The sequence below is a fragment of the Lissotriton helveticus genome, chromosome 10, assembly GCF_964261635.1.
Source record: "Lissotriton helveticus chromosome 10, aLisHel1.1, whole genome shotgun sequence".
In the NCBI taxonomy this organism is placed as follows: domain Eukaryota; kingdom Metazoa; phylum Chordata; class Amphibia; order Caudata; family Salamandridae; genus Lissotriton; species Lissotriton helveticus.
In genome coordinates, this window is record NC_136071.1 from 980,705,463 (window position 1) to 980,727,801 (window position 22,339).

At 44.0% G+C, this 22,339-nt stretch overlaps 1 protein-coding gene across 1 annotated transcript in view; it reads left to right on the forward strand.

Moving 5' to 3' along the window:
* Positions 1-22,339, forward strand: part of HEPACAM2 (HEPACAM family member 2) — a 497,170-nt gene that overhangs the window by 368,658 nt on the left and 106,173 nt on the right. Inside the window, exon 9 of the mRNA XM_078663656.1 lies at positions 15,249-15,322. Coding sequence (XP_078519782.1) covers positions 15,249-15,322 — 74 coding nt within the window. The remainder of the gene's footprint in view (positions 1-15,248; positions 15,323-22,339) is intronic.

Consider the following 22,339-nt stretch of genomic DNA (forward strand, 5'->3'; position numbering starts at 1 on the left):
CATCACTGATGACATCTCAAATGACATCACTGATGACATCACTGATGACAACATCCAGTGACTATGTTTCTGTAAAGTTAAAATATGTCTTACATATTGAAGAATGAGTGGATGTATAAGTGTCTGGACAAAGGATTTAGTAGGTGCATGACTGAATGTATGAGTGAGTGATTAAATGTGTCTCACTGAGTGCATGGGTTAGTGACTAAACTGTCTTAATTTGTGCATCATTATGTCTGTTGTTCTGTAAACTGCTGCATGTGTTGATCAGTAGCTATATGAGTAACTATATGGGTTATTGATTGATTGCCCAAGTATTTGCATGGGAGACTGAGTGTGTGTGTGGCTGGATGGGAGGTGTGTGACTCTGTACAGATCAATGTGTACTTGTATCAATGATTGTATAAGAGAGTAAGTATGTGTTAGTATATGGTTGAAAACGTAAGGTGCTCTATGTTTAACTGTATAGAGTAGAAAATGGAAGTGTGATTGATTCTTTACAGGACTGACTAGGTGTGTGAGTAACTCCATGGATGAGTGGCAGAGTGTGAGTGTCTGTATAGGTGTATGAGTGCATATGATTGTGTTGTAAACATGAGTGATTGTATGTATGAATGATTGTATGGGTGAATGAGTGAATGTGTGTGTAGACGTAGGAATCAGTGAGTACGTATGTAGTAACTAGTATTGGTGTGTCAATGGTTTCAAAAATTATACTCTGTTTTTAACACTGGGTGAAACAGAGGTTATATTAAAATGTGAAGAGATGCATTGTATTGTCACATGAATAATATCATCAGTGATGTGGTCATTGATGTCAAATGAGATGTCATCAGTGATGTCATCAGTGATGTCATTTGAGATGTCATCAGTGATGTCATCAGTGATGTCACTGACCATGTCATGAATGATGTAATATGTGACATGATCAGCAGTGGATTGCGGGTGCGCAATATATAGTTAGTGCAACTAACTATATATGGAATTTCAATGGTTTTGTGTGAGTAAAATAAGGTTTTTTAAATGCTAATTCCTAACTATATATGGTCTATAACCTATGGTTTTTTCAGTGAATTTTCAAGGTTTTGTAAATGCTAATTCCTAACTATATATGGTCTATAACCTATGGTTTTTTCAGTGAATTTCAATGGTTTTTTAATAGCAAATATCATAAGCTGTCGAATGTCAAGTACGTGGTAAGTGAAAACATTTTCGTGTTTATGCACACTGATCTGCTTTGAATGGTGCCCCCCCCCCTCATTTCTATTAGGAGTACTCTCTCTTTGCAGATAGTGAAAGGTAGTTAACGCAGGCCTTTGCCCCCGTTGTAATCCGTCGTGCCTGCTTCTCTCTCCATTTGATTGATTGTTATCCAAGTATTTACTGTTTTAGAATTAGTTCTCTTTGGTTCATTCTCTATTTACAAACAAACACAGAGTCGCAATACTCTGTTTAGTCTTTGCAGATAACGAAAAATCGTGTAAAAAAAAGAAAAGGAATCGAGCAAAATCAGTAGGCCACTAATGGGATCTCTTTTTGACCTCGCTAAAATAGAAACATTAGGAACAACCCCTCATGACAAATACAAAACTAGTGAGATGAACTGAACTCCACACAATGATGGCTGCAAAACAGCTCGGCTCCGCCACCCACCCCGCCCAAAATAACGATAAAGAGCGGCTGCCATGATTGGTTGCGGAATGGCCACGACGGAGCTACGAAATGATGCTGCTCTCATGCTAACCCCAGCTTCAGTCTGAAACATCCAGAAACACTGTAGACTACCAATTCGATCAGTTCCGGTAGCGCCCCAATGTAACCCGGTAGAGAAGAACTAGCCCTCCCCTCTTTGACTGATGGTTCTTGTTGCCTGTCCCTTCTGTTGTCATTTAACAGAACTATTTAGCCTGCTGAAAGGGGTTGTGTTCCGACCGCTGGTTGGTGGAGACATTTTGACTATATTCTGGACCTGCGTTGTCGCGTAATGCGTCATATGACGCGCCGCGTTAGCGCATCCGGAAGTCATCCGGGGCGCGCAGCGCGTAACGTAAGCATAACAAGTCATGTGACTTGTTAATAAAACTTTTCATTGGTTCATTTTACTTTTCTTATTGTAATGATGAAAGGCTTGGTCATATGACCTAAAAATTACGCTTTTCATTACTTCCGAACATTATTTTTTCTTAAATATATGTTATAATGTTCCAGACTAATGTACTTTCCCGGAAATTTTACAACTGTCCTGCAAGTAAAATATATTCTTTTTTCGAGAAAAAGAGCGTTTCTTCGTCCCATGATGGAGCCGTTGAGCAAAAGAGGGTCGACCTGCTGTCTTAGTCGCCGATACGCCTGAATATGAGATTCTTATCGATCACTTTATGTTGCAGGAATAGAAAACACAACAGCCCTTGACCATTTATCTTTACTGCGTTCCTTCGTATTATACCTTTTACCCTTCATGTAATTGGTCTGCTTTATTTCACTTGCCTTTTAATGATTCTAAAACAGTGACTATTATTACAAACTTTACCAATGTATATACTACTACCATGTTTTCTTTTAAAAACCTTTATTGTGAAAATTTCATTATACAAATACGAGCCTATAACCACGTGGGCCGGCCACGGAGCAAACTGTAATCGTATGTGATGAGTAGACATTTACACTGTAGAGGAACGTAACGGGCGGGCCATTAGGTTGCAAGAACTAAGGTGTCTAACAGTTACGGAATCGGTGGACGTACATTTTATAATTAAAATACGACAGGGCCAGTTACAATAAAATTATCTAGATATACATTTGCGGGCAAGTACCATGGGTGACGTTAATTCGAACTTTCAACAGTACAGTAATCAATAACACATCAGAACTTAATATCAATAGGGATGTCGAAATATTCAATCAATTCTCGTCCCCGCCCGCCATGTGCTTCAAAACTGCATACGTATCTCGTGATTTCAAGGTTCTGCAACCAGTACACAACAAGGAGTTACGAGTCCCATTTATTCCGGCGCCATTTTGGGCGAGGACGGGCAGGTCCAGGATATAGTCAAAATGTCTCTACCAACCATCGACTATGATGATGTTCATATGCTGTATTTATTAGAGTAACACTCATCTGTCCACATGAAATTAATTTGCCACAATCTAAACATGTCATTTTAATCTTTCCAAAGTTCTTCTAAAAATTTGGGACCGTTTCCCTTGCCTCTGAAGCTCTCAGTGCCACTTCTTTGATGAATGTACTAGCAGGTATGGGGTTCTCCTCCAAATCTCTCTTTTATGCAGCACTATAATTAATTGGTGCCACCTCTCCATATGACGATGCATGGTATAGTTACCACAACTATATTTTTTTTCGGTTCCTCTGGAGAGTTCATCGTGGCAGATGAAGCGTGTAACGTACCGGGCATTTACCTTTTTTTGCATGTACAGGAAAGGAAAAAAAAATCGAGCGTCCGAGTTCTAAGGTGTCCCAGGGCCATTTTAGTGGAGGACATGATACAGCGATAATGCCCTGGATAAGGACACTTCCTTCGGGCACCCCACGCCGTCTTTCGGCGCAGCATTGTAGGATGGCCACACCAGTGCGGCAACTTGCTAGACACCACCTCGGTGCCATCCGGATCTCGGCGCCCCACTGCAGATGAACTACCTCCACATGGAGAAGCGGGAGAGGCTCGTTTGCGCCGCCTCCCCCCCCCCCTTCGGGCACCCCACGCCGACTTTCGGCGCAGCATTGTAGGATGGCCACACCAGTGCGGCAACTTGCTGGACACCACCTCGGTGCCAACCGAATCTCAGCGCCTTGTGTTGTCTTCCATTCCGAAAATATTGTTGGCAGCATTTTGAAAGGAAAGACAAACAGCCGTTTGTGGCCCTCACTACACCGTTCTCCTAGTGAGTCTCACATTGTTACATTTAGGAAGAATGTTGAAGAGTAGTATGTTGAAAATCTGAAGCCATTGTTATACAAACTCTCAACCAGCCTTGGATGGAAAAATCCTGAAGAATGTACAAACTGAAAACCAGTTTTTCTCTGTATAGCATCAGCAGCAACGCTTGAGTCAGCTTTGTGTGAAGCCGCCATTTTGATTCAATCAATAGCGTCCCCCTGCACACATTCAGGGACCTGGTCGTGTCTTCAGGTCAAACGGATTGTGGGACAAGATGCACAAAGGAAAAGGAAAAAAGTTCCGCCGGACCCCGGGAGGTGGCCGCCTATGTCATGGGCGATCTTAGGCCACACCAGGGCAATAGTGAAGCTGCAGCAGGTGCAAATAAGCTTCAGACAGTGTTACAAGCGCTGCTCAGAACTCTCAACTATGACACCACCTCGGTGCCATCCGGATCTTGGCGCCTTGTGCTGGTTCCGGCCTATTCACACATCGGTCCGCTACTGACGCCACCTCACAGGCCAACGGGGCACCCCACGCCGACTTTCGGCGCAGCATTGTAGGATGGCCACACCAGTGCGGCAAATTGCTGGACACCACCTCGGTGCCATCCAGATCTCGGCGCGTTGTGCTGCCTTCGGCCTATTCGCCACAAGTGCGCACGCAACTCAGCTGCATAGCGAGTGAAACACCAAGGGGCGCCCCACTGCAGCCGAGGAACCTCCATCTTGGGGGCGACGCACAGCATCACATTGCTTTCCAATGCAGTCAGATCCTCAAACAGCCCCCACTGACTGACGCGAACTCACAGGCCAACGGGGCGCCCCACGCCGACTTTCGGCGCAGCATTGTAGGATGGCCACACCAGTGCGGCAAGTTGCTGGACACCACCTCGGTGCCATCCGGATCTTGGCGCGTTGTGCTGCCTTTGGCCCCATTCGCACATCAGTCCGCTACTGACGCCATCTCACAGGCTAATGGGGCGCCCCACGCCGACTTTCAGCATTGTAGGATGACCACACCAGTACAGCAACTTGCTAGACATCACCTCGGTGCCATCCGGATCTCGGCGCCCCACTGCAGATGAAGTGCCTCTCAACTATGAAACCACCACTGTGACATCCGGATCTTGGCGCGTTGTGCTGCCTTCGGCCTATTCGCACATCGGTCCGCTACTGACGCCATCTCACAGGCTAATGGGGCGACCCACGCCGAGTTTCAGCATTGTAGGATGACCACACCAGTGCAGCAACTTGCTAGACATCACCTCGGTGCCATCCGAATCTTGGCATCTCAACGCCTAGTGGTATCTTCCATACAGAAAATATTGTTACGCTACCTTTGGCCCCATTCGCACATCAGTCCGCAACTTAGACATCACCTCGGTGCCATCCGGATCTTGGCATCTCAGCGCCTTGTGGTGTCAGTCAGAAAATATTGTTGCGCTGCCTTTGGCCCCATTCGCACATCAGTCCGCTACTGACACCATCTCACAGGCCAACAGGGCGCCCCACGCCGACTTTCAGCATTGTAGGATGGCCACACCAGTGCGGCAACTTGCTACACACCACCTCGGTGCCATCCGGATCTTGGCATCTCAGCGCCTTGTGGTCTCTTCTACACCGGAAATATAGTAGAAAATATTGTTGCGCTGCCTTTGGCCCCATTCACACATCAGTCCGCTACTGACACCATCTCACAGGCCAACAGGGCGCCCCACGCCGACTTTCAGCATTGTAGGATGGCCACACCAGTGCGGCAACTTACTAGACACCACCTCGGTGCCATCCGGATCTTGGCGCGTTGTGCTGCCTTCGGCCTATTCGCACATTGGTCCGCTACTGACGCAAACTCACAGGCCAACGGGGCGCCCCACGCCGACTTTCAACATTGTAGGATGGCCACACCAGTGCTGCAACTTGCTGGACACCACCTCGGTGCCATCCGGATCTTGGCGCGCTGTGTTGCCTTCGGCCTATTCGCACATCGGTCCGCTACTGACGCCGCCTCACGTGCCAACGTATTTTCTCCGCATTTTATACCCTATGCCGCATAACAGGTCATGTGACTTGTTTATAAAACTTTTCATTGGTTCATTTTACTTTTGGTTTCCTAATGATGGAAGGCTTGATCATATGACCTAAAAACAACACTTTTCATTGGATGAAAACTTTTTTTTTTTCCAAACGATGAAAGCCCCACCTTGTTTCTGGATGTTTCAGACTGAAGCTGGCGTCAGCATGAGAGCACCACCATCTCGTAGCTCCGTCGTAGTCATTCCGCGAGCAATCATGGCAGCCGCTCCCCACCAGAAGCCTGCAGGAGTCGGGGCCCCCAAAACTTTTGATGAATTCTCAAGGCGGAGGGGACGCTTTCGAGAATGGGGTCCAAGACCTAGCAGACAAGCGTCCGATTTCCAAGGTGTCCCAGGGCCATTTCAGTGGACCAGGCCCAAAAAGGAAAGAGCCTGCCGCCATTTTGAGAGTCCTGTGACAGCCGCCTATCGCTGCACCGCAAGAGTGGGCGCAACTCAGCTGAATTGCGGCTTTTGACACAGTGGACCAAAAACGGACGGAATGGCAACTGAAACGGTAAAGGGGCGCCCCACTACAACAGATGACACTCCACCTGGAGAGGCCCGTTCACGCCGCCTCCCCCGGGGCGCCCCACGCCGTTATTCGGAGCAGCATTGTAGGATACCAAAACCAGTGCGGCAACTTACTGGACATCACCTTGGTGCCATCGTTCTGCTGCCTTGGAACTATTCGCACAACAGTTTGCTACTGAAGACCCACCCCCCGCGACGCCCCACGCCGTTATTTGCTGGGTGGCAACTTACTAGACATCACTTTCGTGTCATCTAGATTTCAGCGCGTTCTGCTGCCTTGGAACTATTCGCACAACAGTTTGCTACTGATGACCCGCCCCACGCCGGAAATCTGGACGTTGTGCTGCGTTGGGACTATTCGCACAGCCGACCGCTACTTCGTTGTTTTTCCCTAAAAATGTTTATATGTTATTACTATTTTTGTTTTCTTGTATATATTTATAAATTATTAAAGTTTTATAATCTTACTACTTTGTCGGAGTGCTATATATTTTTAATGTGACACATAATTGTAAAAACTTTCATGTACAAAGAGTCATCCCTGGAATCTTCTGCTTCACGCTCGGTCCCCTCCCCAATCACAATACAGGATGGTTTTCAGATAATAGCAACGCTTCTGCTGTGACGGATCTCATCGAGTGTGGGCCTTGATCTACTATAACTCCTTTGAAGAGGGGTGAATCTTTACAGCTGTGGCCATAAACTACATCTGCAGGGCTAGCTGATACCCTAGGACCAGCCTGGACAATCGGACACAGAGGAAAAGGAGTGTCAGAGGGTGCAGTAGTGAATAGGGCGAAAGGGAGGTGTCGGGCGGGCACAGGGTGTGATTCTCAGGGAAGAGCAGCGCAGATGGGGGGAGGTTTATTACCCATGCATAAGACAGAGAGCGGGGGTGACCACTGCCTGGGGGAGATGCTTGCGAGGGTGGGGAGCCATGCTAAGGATCGACAGCGTGCACAGAGTGGGTCTGGTCAAGGCATCTAAAATGGCTGCCGTGCACGACAAAAGTGTGGCATTTGAAAAAAGACAAGATGGCGCAGACAATGTTTTTCAACACTTCCTGATTTCCTTCGAATCGAACGTTAACAGACGTTGGGGCATATTACCAAAGTTAAGCGATATTTATCCCTAACGATGCATTGCAAAGATTTTTTTACCGTCAGAAATTATCGCAGATAAACCTTGCTATTATCAAAGTTTATCGCAAATACGATAAAAACCGACCGCAATGCATTAATATCGCTGAAAACTCAGCGATATTCATGCATTACCGAGCTAATCCTCTTAGCCATGTTATCCACCTCCCATAGGATAACATGGCTAAGAACTGCTCAGGGCAGCTGTTACTTTTTGGAGATATTCGCGCTTATCTCGAATATTTCCAAAAGTTGATAATAGGAGATAGCGATGTTAGCGACTGTTTCCAGTCGCTAACATCTTGGCATGCCCACTTTGCATGTCATTAGTGATAAATATCACTCACATGCAAAGTGGGGCCCAAGATGGTCGCTATCTCCTACTAGCCGTCGCTAACTGGTGTTAGCAACAGCTAGGTAATACAGATATAATTTTATCTCCGCGAAGCGGAGCGCTGTTACAGATATATATCTTGTTTTTGAACGTTAATTTCTCAAAATGCACTGAAGCACATATATTGAGACCTAGCAAAGGCACATCGGGCTACCAGTCCCTAATATTTTACCAAGTTTCGTGCAAATCCATTCAGCCGTTCGATTATTATTATTATTTATTTTTTTTGCCCCGCGGGGCCCTTTTAAAACCTCCACATCAAACCTAGGGGATCAGCGAGGATCTACTATGCCCCCTTATGGTCATTTGCCCCTTCGCTTTGGCCTCCTCTTGTCTCTCGATCCTACCGAGAGACAAGATGGCGGCCGCTACGGACTGTTTGGAATGTTTACAGACACCGGAGAGCCAATCAGCTTCGCTTCGCAAAGCTCCGTAACGCGAAAAGTACGCGAAGCGGTGCGCTGTTACAGATATATATCTTTTTTTGAACGTTAATTTCTCAAAATCCACTGAAGCACATATATTGAGACCTAGCAAAGGCACATCGGGCTACCAGTCCCTACAATTTTGCCAAGTTTCGTGCAAATCCATTCAGCCGTAAGATTATTATTATAATTTTTTTTTTTTGCCCCGCGGGGCCCTTTTAAAACCTCCACATCAAACCTAGGGGGTCAGCGAGGATCTACTATTCCCCCTTATGGTCATTTGCCCCTTCGCTTTGGCCTCCTCTTGTCTCTCGATCCTACCGAGAGACAAGATGGCGGCCACTACGGACTGTTTGCGGCCACTACGGACTGTTTGGAATGTTGACAGACGCCGGAGAACCAATCAGCTTCGCTTCACAAAGCTCCGTTGCGCGAAAAGTACGCGTCCTAGGCCGCTGCCCGGTCCGCGCTTACAGATATATATCTTTTTTTAAACGTTAATTTCTCAAAATCCACTGGAGCACATATATTGAGACCTACAAAAGGCACATCGGGCTACCAGTCCCTACAATTTTGCCAAGTTTCGTGCAAATCCATTCAGCCGTTCGGGCTAAAAGTGAGGCCAACCGCCCTATGGAAATTAACATGGGAAAAACGCGTTTTGGGACCCCCCTTTTTTCTCGGCCCCCCCTTGACGAACCCCCCCCAAATTTTCAAAGGCTGCTCAGAAACAAAATGTGCCATTTTCCTGAAAATTTCAGCCAATTCCGTCCACAAACGGCAAAGTTATTAGACATAGAATTTTCAAAAATCCCATAGAGAAAAAATCCTAACTATATATACCTACTGGCGACCGCCAGTAGGTAATATATATATATATATATATATATATATATATATATATATATATATATATATATATATATATATATATATATATATATATATATGTATATATATATATATGTCAAGCAATTCCTTTTTCAAGAAATCAGAGGCCAGAGGAAGGTTCAGGGAAAACAGCTCGCTTTATTGATCAAACCTCAGTGGCGGCAAATGCATTTCGGCGGGTGAGCCTTCGTCAGCGCCTCACACTGCAAATGTCTTTCACTTCTGACCCCGCCTGCTTCAATTAAGTGTTTGCAACCAAAACTCCTCCCTCTGTTGCTGTAGGCACACCTGTGCCGGTTCCCACTGAGTCCTGAGAACTGCACTACCCAGAATGCACTGTATCGGCAGAAACTGGGTTGGTGGTATGGGGGAGGAGTGTGAGAACAATCCATTCGTGCAAGCTGCCGGCGGGTAGTGAAAGAAGCCATCCATCTGGTCAAAGTCCACGGATGTTCCCCCTTTGTTCCCTCGTACTGCTACAGCCGATTACCTCAGGTAGGTGGATAGGAGGGGACTGCCAAATCCGAGGCACCACGTCCTGTCCAGATAAAATATCTCCGTCTACCCAAGACTGCATGAGGGTCCTGGGGGCCTTCCGCTATATCGATAACTCGATCCTATAGATGCTGCAAGCAGCAGGGTGCCAGAAGTAGCTTTGGCTCTTGGAGTAGCAGGGCCTGCTGTACTGCATCTCCGGCAGACACAGAATATATGTCAAGCAATTCCTTTTTCAAGAAATCAGAGGCCAGAGGAAGGTTCAGGGAAAACAGCTCGCTTTATTGATCAAACCTCAGTGGCGGCAAATGCATTTCGGCGGGTGAGCCTTCGTCAGCGCCTCACACTGCAAATGTCTTTCACTTCTGACCCCGCCTGCTTCAATTAAGTGTTTGCAACCAAAACTCCTCCCTCTGTTGCTGTAGGCACACCTGTGCCGGTTCCCACTGAGTCCTGAGAACTGCACTACCCAGAATGCACTGTATCCGCAGAAATTGGGTTGGTGGTATGGGGGAGGAGTGTCAGAACAATCCATTCGTGCAAGCTGCCGGCGGGTAGTGAAAGAAACCATCCATCTGGTCAAAGTCCACGGATGTTCCCCCTTTGTTCCCTCGTACTGCTACAGCCGATTACCTCAGGTAGGTGGATAGGAGGGGACTGCCAAATCGGAGGCACCACGTCCTGTCGAGATAAAATATCTCCGTCTACCCACGACTGCATGAGGGTCCTGGCGGCCTTCCGCTATATCGATAACTCGATTCTGTAGATGCTGCAAGCAGCAGGGTGCCAGAAGTAGCTTGGGCTCTATATATATATATATATATATGTATTATCTACTGGCAGTCGCCAGTAGATAGTTATAGTTAGATAGTGAGGACCTAGTTTCCATAGGAAAAGCATTTTTCTTTTCCCAATAACTTTGGCGCCGGTTGACGAATCTTTAAAACTAGTGCTGCGCTCCGTTCAGCTCCTGTCTTGGAAGTTTCAGGGTGATTCGCCAAGCGGGGTCCAAGAAAAAAGGGGGGTCCCAAAACGTGTTTTCTCCATGTTATTTTCCATAGGAAACTTAAGACACGGCTACAGCCCGAACTGCGGAACGGAATGACACCAAATTTGGCAAAAAGGTAGCCCTTTGGTTCAGAAAGAGACCTTCTTGTTAAATGGTGTAAATCTGTTCAGTAGTTCCTGAGAAATAAAAAAAAAGAGGTCAGAAAATCAATTTCCCATGTGAAACTTTAGACACGGCTACAGCCCGAACTGCTTAACGGAATTACACCAAATTTGGCAAAAAGGTAGTGCTTGGTTCAGCAAGAGTCCTTTCTTTAAATGGTGTAAATCCGTTCAATAGTTACTGAGAAAATCAAAAACAAAATGTTCAAAAGCTATGGCTGCAGTGGAGTCGCGACCCCTCCAGACCACAAGCTTTATTCTAATTGGCTGTCAACACTCCAAACCACGAAGTGTTGGCAGCCATCTTGTGACTCAACTGAGGCACAAGAATAGAGAAAGGGTAGAAACACCATGACCCCCTATGCCTGCTCAGGGGGTCCCAAAAAAGCATTGAAAAGAAAATAAATTGGCCAAATTTGTATTGGGTGCGCGAATCTGGCTGAGAAAATTAGAAAAACTAAGCGCTGGCTCCCGCGCTTTGTTGTATAGAAGCCTCCAGGTGGGCCAGGTCCCAGGAGAACTGACAAAATATGTGGGGGCCCCAATCACCCCCACACTGCCCCAGGGACCAACACCTCCCACTCCCGGGGTGAATTTTTAAATGTGTGGGGGGCCTCCAAGGCCCCCTAATCCCCGGGGACTGCCACCCCCGGCGCTTTTATTAATTAGTTGCGGGGCACACGGCCCCCCGCTGCCCCGGGGACCGCCACCCCGGGGGCTTTAAAATGAATATAAATCAACCTCTGTGGGGGGGCTCAAGCTCACACACCTAGTCAGTCATGCAAAGAATCAATCACACTCCCATTTCCTCACCTATACAGTTATACACACAACACCTCACTTATTCAAACATATGCTAACACATATTTACTCTCTTATACAATCACTGATACAAGTACACACTCATCCATACAGCCATTCTCACAATCACTGACTCTCACGTATAGTCATTTATATACTCCAACTCTGATATACATTGCCTTTTACATATGTAGTTACTTGGACATATACACTGAGACATCCAATCTCTCACCAACACACTCATACACACACTCACCCGCCTACACAGCTGTTTACACATGCACTCTTGAACCCATACACCCAGCGAATCAACCACTCACACATCTATGCACAGTCACACACCTTACAGCCACCCACACACACACACTCAGTCTCCCATACAAATACTCAGGCAACCAATCAATAATCCATATAGCGACTCATGTAGCTATTGACCAACACATGCAGCAGCTTACACAACAACAAACGTACTGATGCACACATTCAGACAGTTTAGTCACTAACACAAGCATTCAGTAAGACACATTTAATCACTCACTTACACTCATGTAGCTATTGACCAACACATGCAGCATCTTACACAACAACAAACATACTGATGCACACATTCAGACAGTTTAGTCACTAACACAAGCATTCAGTAAGACACATTTAATCACTCACTTACACAGTCAGTCACACACCTACTAAATCCTTCATCCAGACACTTATACACCCACTCATTCTTCAATACACCATGGCATATATATACAACATTTAAACTTATATATATCAATCATACAGGCAGTCGCCGGTAGGTAGTTATAGTTAGGACCTAGTTTCCAAAGGAAAAGCATTTTTTGTCTTGCCTATAACTTTGGCTTCGTTCGACCAATCTGTCTGCAAAAGCACAAATAAGAGTGCTGAGAATTCTGTTAAAGCGCTGAATGAAAATTACCTTAATATCAGATTGACCAGTACTATAAATAGGAAAGAAATTTACTTTTTAGATGAAAAACGTCAGAGCAAGATTTTCCGTTAACCCACTGTGGGAAATACAGTTCTTCATGCTTCTATTTTCCACACAGAAAGTTTAAAAAGAAGCATCCCATACGGGAAGACCCTGAGGATGAAAAGTAATTGCAGTGAAGGAAAAGAATCGCTTGAAACACAAAAAGATTTAGAGAGTAGATTTTTGCAAATTGGGTACTCTAAGTCTACCTTGGAATTAGGGGAAAATGGCACTGTTAAGAGAGAGGAGCTCATTTTTTTAAAATGAAAAGTCCCAGAGAAAGAAGCTATGGGCCTCTACAGAAAGTAGAATTGTCACTAATCACTGTGAAGAATGGATGCATGTAAGAGGAATAATATCTAAACACTGGCACCTGATTAAAAGTGACCCCGTAATTGGAGCAAAAATCTCAAGAAGGGCACTGATCACATTGTCAACACTAACTATGAAAGAATGACCACAAGAGCTGAATGCGTAGAAGTAAGAGGTTTTGCAAATTAAAAACGTGTAAGGCATGCCATTTTGGTGTAAATAAAACCAAATACACTACACCATTTGAAAAGAAACCTGAGAAAATCAGAGGATTGTAATACAGATTTTGTAGTCTACATCCTCATGTAATCTACAATATGAGGGTAGCACGGTACATCAAGTGGTCAAAAATGTTGATAAAGAATACCCAGAGGATTGACACTTAGAGATGTTTCAGAAAGGAGAAGTAGAAAAGCTCACATTTTTTGTGAAAGATCATGCCCCGAAAAATTTAAGGGGAAGTAATAGAGAAAAGAGGTTGCGCCAGAAAGAATCAAAACACATTCTTGAATTAGACAGTAAAAGGACCAAATGGCCTGAACATTGAAGAGAAACTCCATATATCAATATACTCAATATCCTTAGGAGGAACACTATTTTATTAAGAATAGGGAGACACTTTTAAAGAAGGATTAGATTCTCGTGCTCTTCTGAAAAGGTAGCTCACTAGGGATGCACTTAGTGTTTGTCAAAGCGTTAGTCATATTCTGCTCACTTTGGGCAGTGATGAGGGACAATAACAGAAGAATACAAAAAGGAATATGAAAGGAAAAGTAGTTAAGACAATTGTGCCCATTGTTCAGAATTACTGGTTTTGATTTAACTGATAACAGGGCTTAAGTCTGCAATGTATATATGAGGAGTTTTTGATGTGTGCATCATGATACACATGGTACTTGGACATGGTGCCTCAAAGTCCGAGGTAGCTCTCAAATGTTTATAAGAATGACGGTAGTTTGGAAAGATATTTGTTTTGAATGTATGTAATCACACATCAGTAAGGTCATCGGTGTGATATATTGTCATTTGAAAAATGTTTTTTATATGCAATGAATATATTAATGATTAACTTTTGTGTTTATACAATGCACATGATACTTTAAGATGACGCCAAGAAATGGAAAGGTAGCAGTCTAGTGTTCACATGTATTAGATGCATTGCTGTAGCGCTCCAGTATTTACTTCAATAATCGCAAGTTATTCAAGTTAATTTGTACAAACACATGGAATAACAAGCACAAAGTTGTAAAATCACAATTTAATTCATAAGCCATTTAAATTGAGTTTACTGAATGAAATGCAAAAAAATTTCATATTTATGATGATGTAATGCACCATGTGATCGGATATATTGGAAAGAGAAAATGGTGTTGTGAACAAGGCCGGGTGCTACGGCCAAAATGCATCAGCGGTCTCGCTATTTAACAAGAGTAACTTGAACAGTCTTGATGTGTCAGAGCTTGTCATCTTGGAGCAATGTTGTGGAAATAAATAGATAGTCAGAGAGAAAGAGTAAGAGAGAAACGCACATATGTATCTATAGGCACTTTATTTTCTGTCAGTTTACACCACCCAAGAGCATTCATCATTATTCTAACTTGTAACTGATTGACCTTGGATTCAATCAGTCTATCCTGTAACCTAAGTAAAGGGGACATAAAACATAAAATGCCCAATAGTTATTTCTGATCAGCTCAATGTAGGCATTTATCAGATGAATGGTGCTGAAGCCCCCCTTTACCACACAGATCAGCAACCATCCCTAATAATGAAGCTCACTTAGAGCTAGGAGTAGGAAATTAAAGGATACTCTCAAAATATAATTCTGTCCCTATATTATGTGGCCCGCATATAAAGGTGAGATGTATTTATCATGCTACAACTGGGGGCCACAAATGAATTTTAAGTAACGTGGATAGAGGAAAAATCTCAGCTTTTAACATCCATTATTAATGTTTATGATTTTTTTTAAACAGTTTTATTATTTTACCGCACAGTGACATGTTAGTTAGTTAGCATATATAGATCTTTGTTTTAATATGTATGCATTTAATGTTTTTTTCTGAATAAGCATATTGCTGCTCTCTTTCACTTTCAACTATATTTGTTCTTCTCATTTAATGCAGGCCCAAGATTTACCAAGCACTGTATATGAGGTTATTCAGCATGTTCCAGAGCAACCACCACGTAGTAATCACGAGTAAGTGTTTGCAAATAGTTTTGTTAACTTAATTTTTTAATACTTAACATAAAACTAATGACTGTTTCCTATGTTTTAATAAACACGTTCATGCTACACAGTTTTTTGCGACAGAAATATAAAATACGTTTTTCACTGCATACAAAATTAACTGAGAACAGAGTATGTGTGTATTTTGATTTTTTAAATGCCTACAAGTTTAAACGTTCTGGAATGTAAGTTATACAACTCCACCTATAAAGTATCTTTTATCCATTTTGAGTGGAGTGGGGGAAGGGGAAAGCTCTGCCTCCAGCCATCCTGGCAAGATTGCCCCTACTGCCCACACTTAGGGCCTCATTTATGATGTTTTGACATAGGGCAGTGCCGGAAGGAATCTTGCTGTGCTGCCTAACGTCAGAAGAAAAGGTGCTGGAATGCACCTAATCTATAAGATACAATTCATTCCTGTCCTTTTCCCCAGCACCGGCGCACAGGCGCACAATGGGCTGTCATGCACCAACGCAGGCAAGGGGCCTGCGTTGCCGGGCTGATTGATTTTGTGCAGGAAGATACACTTTCCTGCACAAAATGGATCAATTCAGGTGATATCCTCTTTCTATGTTTGCTGCAGAGTGCACACATAGAAAAAAAAATGCCTCCCTAACCCCACCCCTAGGGTGGTGTTAGATTTTGACGTATTCCTGGGTTCACGATTTCTCGTAAATCTGGGAGTGTCAGATTCCATGGGTGTTTGGTGGGAACACCCACAGCAACACCGATGGAATGCCTCATTCATGCAGTGTTGTCCGTGAAAGGGGCGCATATTTACAAGTCCCTGAAAACCCATGTAAATTACTTTTACGTGACCATGTAAATATGCCAGAGCACATTGTGCCACCAGAACGTCAGAAAAGTGATGTTCCGGTGCCACACGGGGCCACATAAATGAAGTCCTTAGTCCACTTTGTGTCACTGTCTATGAGAAATACATAAACCCCAACAGTAAAGACATTCCCAGTCTTGTGACCCAGGATACTAGCACAAGGCACAAATGTTTGGGATAAGAAAATGCCAACTTTCTATTTATTTATTTTGAAAGTTTTATAGAGCGTGAACAAGACCCTTGCGGATATTGGAGCGCTTTACAATCAGTGATGTAAATTATACAACAAAATAGAAGCAGGTAGATCAAGTATACATAACATATTGTGCAAAGTAAAACAAAAAGGTGCAAAACAGGAAAGTCCTGTTGAGACACGGCAATGGCAACTGTGGTGACTAAGTTGTCTAGTTGGACCCATGTCATAAAAGGAATACTGGTGAAGGTACTCATGATCTCATAATTTCCTTAGTTAACGATCATGTGAATTTTGCCATGAGAATCGCTTTTACTTCCTTTTTGAAAAATGCAGTAGAGGTGATAAGTCTGATTTCTGGAGGTAGTGCGTTCCAAATCCTTGGTGCCATCCCTGAGAAGGAACATTTATACGTTTTCATCTTGTTGAATCTGTGTGGCAGGCTTCAGGGTGCTGAGAATCTTGCATATTGCTTCTTCAGGTTAGGTATCAAAGGAAGACCAAGCTGCGTTGTTTTTTAGTTCAAGCTTTGAGGTGGTTTGTTGTGACGACATTGAGGAGATCTTTCTTAATATCAGTCTTTGAATTAAAGAAGGTAGAGAATTCTTCACAAGTGGGTTGTGGACGAGCTATGTCTTGTAGTGGTTGAGGTTCATCCTTAGATTGGGTTTTGATTAATTCAAAAAGTTTTTGGGGACGGTTTTTTGCTTGGTCTAGTTGGTGGCTGAAAAAGTCTGCTTTAGTGCGCTTGATCTTTCTATAGTAAGCATTTCTCTTTTTTTCTTAGAGTTTTGAGGTGTTTGGTGGATGGGACAGATCTCGAATTGCGTTTGGAAGTTCTAAGAGAACGTCTATCATCGTTCAGCAGATCGTTGTACCAGGGTTTAGAGTCTTTTGTCGAAACTCTCTTTAGTTGAAGGGGAGCAACCTCATTATTAAACGAGGTCATAGAGTTGAGGTAGTGGTTTGTGACGTCATGTACGTTCGAGAGACCAGCCGGAGGCTGGAGTAGCTTGTGGCTGTAGGAAGGTAATGTGTTGGGTTGAGTTTTTTCAAGTCTCTTTTCCATATCTTAGGTTTAGTGGATTGAGCTGAGTTAAGTTTCACTGTTTCCCTGGTCTGACCAATCACATGGTAGGATCGACTCAAGCGGAATTGAGTCATTTTTGGAGATTATTAAACCCAAAGTTGCGCCTTTGTTGTGTGTGGGGCTGTTGCAAATTTGGGTGAGGTCTAGTGCGCCGATGAAGTTTTTGTAGACCGTTAACCGCTGAGTCGTTGTGGTGGTGCCACTGGAGATTGAAGTCGCCAAGGAATATTTGAGTGCTTTGTCTTCCGGTGTTTGTTGTGACCATGTCCATGAAGTGTTCGGTGAAGATGAGGGTGTCACCAGGTGGATGATAGATGATGTGTAACGAGCATACAGGATTGCCATTACTGTTCCATTACTGTTGATGTCAATGCACATGTATTCGCAAGAGGAAAATACGGGGGTGAAGGCTCTGTTTACTGAGATGGTGCTACGATGTATGCACGCGATTCCTCCCCCAGTCTTATCACTCCTATCCACTCTGACGATATCATAATTTGGGGGTACTACAATGTCAACGAGGGGCGAGGAGGATTCAGCTAGCCAGGTTTCTGTTAACACAATCAGGTCCAGATCATGTGAGATGATGAGGTCCGCTATGTCTGCTGCGTGTCTAGAGGCCGATCTGCAATTCAGAAGTGTGCATCCAAGACAGGGTGTGATGAGGGAAGAGGTGGGATCTTGTGCGAGTGTGATTCTTCTAAGATTATTATCGATGATTCCTCTATTATTGTGTGTGGAGGACCTGTGATGGTTGAGGGGAATAGTAGGTATGGCCATGTGTGCGGGAGAGATGGGGGTCATGAGAGGGGGATAGTAGGAATGCAGAAGGGAGCGTATATCACTCTCTGAAAATGGGTTGATGCATCGGAATCGGCGGGTAGAAAGATTAGGGGATGGAATTGAATTCCAACTGGGTAGAGTATGATTGGGGGTGAGTGGAAGGCGAGTCGGGGTCTTGCTTGATCTAGAAGTTCTTGAAGATCTGATGCGCCATGATTGTCTAGATATCATCTCTTTTAACAGTGTGGAGTTCCTCTTTGATTTGGTGGAGTGCGGACATGATCACATCCAGTCTGGTATCAGGAGCGATTATGAGTGGGGTAGGTGGATGTTTTAACTCATCAAGAGTAGTATCTGGAGCGGTTGTGAATGGGGTAGGTGGCTGTAATATGAGTGTTGGTGGCTGTGTCGTGGCCTGGTTAGGTGTGCGATCTGATGTAGGCAAAAATAGCGTTGTAGACAATGATGCATATGTGGATGGGAGAGATGTTAATGCAGATAGCTGAGGTGTTGGAGTGGATTGCTGGTGAGTGGGTGTGGAATATGTAGTTGGGAGCGGTGTGTCAACTGAGGGCGGAGCGTTTTCGAGATGGTAGTGGTGGGGAGCCATAATATGTGCCAGCAAATGATCTGTATGGTGGTGGTGGGGTGTCTTAACATGTGCTAGCAATTGACCTGTATGGGGTTGGCTGGGATGTGGGGTTTCTATGCTAGGGGTGGTGTTGTGAGGCACGAGTAGCGTGGGGGAGAGAGAATTACGGAGGAGGAGATGTTAGCAGGGGGAGCTATGCTCGTGCTCGGAGGGGGTTCAGTTCCTGTTGGGGGTGCATATGTTGTCTCAGTCATGCCAGGTGGAGAAAACATGTGAGGGATAAGTGGAATGAAATGAGGGGTGTTGGTGGGAGCGGTAAGCAGGGTGGAAGAAGTGTGTGCTGTCTCAGTCATGCTAGGTGGAAGTAACGTGAGAGGGTAAGGAGAAGTGGAATGAGGTGTGTTGGAGGGGGGTAATCCGGGTGAAAGAGGTGTATGGATCCGATGCCTGTGGTAGACGGGGATGAGGGGGGAGGAGGGTGACAGGGGGGGATGGAGATGTGGCAACATGTATATTGGGGGTGGCGGTGGGTTGGGTAGTAGTGAGAGGATTAGATACCTGGTCTTTAACCCCTTCGGCGCGGCCGCGATTCTGCGCCTGTGCGGCACATTCCGATCGCGGGTGCGGTCCTGACGGCCGGGAGCCGTCATCAGCACACGAGCGCTGTGTGCGATGACGGCTCCCGGCCGTCATCAGCATGGAAGGGGTTAATGATGGGGAATTTGTTCTCCAAGAGATTTAAGATATGATCCGTGGATTGCATGAGGATAGTTCCGTTATTGTAGATGGTAATGGTTGCTGTAGCTTGGAAGAGCTGTGATGGTGCAATAGAGATCACTAGGCCATGTGCGGATTTTCTAGTGGGAGAGATCGAGAATAAGGCTAGGAATGCTTTCTGCCATTGGGATCTTCGTTTGGTGTGGAACATGATATCAGTGGTTATGTTCCCGTTGTGTATTGAGAAGTAGGGATCAGAGAAAGAGAGTTTTAGAGTGTAATTTTATGAAGTGCTTGAAGCGTTTGGCAGATTTTTTTGAGAGGTGTGGGGGATAAATGATATTGTACGTATGTGTGTCTGTGAGTTCCATGATACGTACTGCAGAGTAGAAGAGGTGAAAAGGGTGCAAGAGTGTGTATGGGTGTATGGGACTCAGTCAGGATGGTAGTAAGGTACGAAGAGTAAGGGAAGGAGGGTGGGATATGCGAGGATGAAAATAACTGCGGCTGCGACTAATTTATACTGGGCTGAGGTATGTGTGTGGGCCTGTGGCTTCAATGATATGCACAGAAAAGTACAGTGGTAAGGCCAGTGAAGTGGAAGGGTGGGATCTCAGATGTCAGGATTTACAGTATTGTGACTCAAAATCCAACTTTACCATTAAGGAAGAGTTTAAATTACAATTCATTTGAGTCCAAACACCAGGGGCCTGATTCACAAAGATAAAAACTTACACTTTTGTATAAATTTGTGTAAGTTTATAGTTTTATTTTTGAAGTCACCAACTGCTAAGGATTGTAAAGGCCTATCTTTTTATGTGCAGAGTTGTCCACCCGAGTGAGGATTCTCTGCAGTCGCAAACTTACTATTATCTCATAGTTTATGAATACAAAAAAAATAGACATACACAAAAGCGTAAGTTCACCTTTGTGAATCTGGCCCCATATCTCTATCTGTTCCCAATCTGAAGTTATCACTTCTTGAATGTAATAAGGTAACCTGGCGCTAGTCAATGGGAGAGATAGGCCTTACCGCATTGAAAATCAACTTTAGGAGTTTTTCACAGGCAGGACATGTAACACCAAGAACACATGTCCTACGTTTGAAATAAAATGCACCCTAATGTGTAATAAAAAGAGAGGTTTAGACCTGACAAAGGGTTTACTTCAAGCGTATGGGTGGTGACTATGAGTCACACCCTAACCTGATGCACAGCTGTGCAATGTTTAACTGCTATTCAATAATAATTTCAAAATTACTACTTGCATTTGTTGAATCTTCAACAAGGTTTTATTCACATCTTTATTTTTCTAGAGCAATGACATTTTCTTTCATATCATACTTATTTTCATTCCATTCATGTATATATCAAACATTCAATTTTTACAATTCATCTTTGGTGTGAATTCGATCACACTTTAACACAGCCCATAAATTATAAGTATTGGACCAAAGACAAAAGCTTGAGCTGGCCCGATGCATTTCGGGACCTTGTCCCTTCTTCGGGGGCCTTCCTGTGAAAAGAGTTAATTTATATCACTATGTTTGCTTTTAATAACGAATTGTTGCTCATTGGCACTTTTAAGCTTCAAATCTACCACCAATTTGACATATTTACAAATCTTTCAGTAATAGTAATCCATACATGTAACAAATTCACACATTTCCTTATTTTAGAGATGTTACACTCTTAGTGCATTATTTAATTATGTCTATTACCGGTTTGACATTCTGCGAATTTCTACAGTGATACCTGAATGTAACACATAGTTGTATATCATTCACTTATTGACATTGCACGCTGATTTCAGTTTATGTTTATATTCCCTTTGTCTATGGACAACTCACATTTCTACGAAATTTGTTGATCGTTAAACCTTGGGTGTATGATAGCCGCGAATGGACTGTTTAACCTGTGTATATGCCGTCTTTCTAAGTTACCCGTGTGTGGCTTAAAACATGACATTATTAAACGAAGAACTTGTCTGTTGTTATACATGAAACCACCTCGGCTGTTTATGAAAACGTAGTTCTCATTACCTTATCGAAGCGGGATGAGCTGCCGCTTGCTTCTGAAGTGGGGTGTGGGCTGCCCGGAGTGCGCTGCGGGGAGAATACGTGAATTTAATTTTGTATACCCGTTCGTCTTTGCATGCTGGGACTTCCTTATCTTATTGCCTCTATTTACCTTGAACGGGCTCGAAAATGGGACAGCTTGTAGCTGGAGCGGGAAATTTTGTTTCTCTGTTCTTCTTGTATTCTCGGTTTTTTCTATATTAAAAAAATGGATGTCAGAACTAATCTGTATACGGAGTGTCATTACTTGACTCTATCTCTAAGTGTTACGGAAAAACCGTCGAAGGGACTCACCGGTTTCTCTCTCTGCCTGGCGTAATCTGCTGATGGCACTCGATGCGGACGTTTCAAGCGTTCAAACTAGTTAAGGGATATTTAACCTTAAGTGACCTCACTTCCTGTTTCTTATTGTAAGCGCCATCTTGGAGTGGTGTAAATAAACGAGTGGTGATTACAGGCTATAACGTTCAGTGTAGCATTAAGCACGCTGTAAAGGCGGATTTTAGGTGCTGATGTTATCCTTAGTTAATCTACATGAACCAAATGACCAGTGGTGGGTCTGCTGTTTTACGATAATGGGGTGTGGAAAGGATCCTCCATCTTTTATGATAATGATAATAACCGAACGTGATTCATATGATCTATAGAATGCTGACAAGTGCTGAGTTTAAATGGCATGAATGATGTGCATTCGTTTACA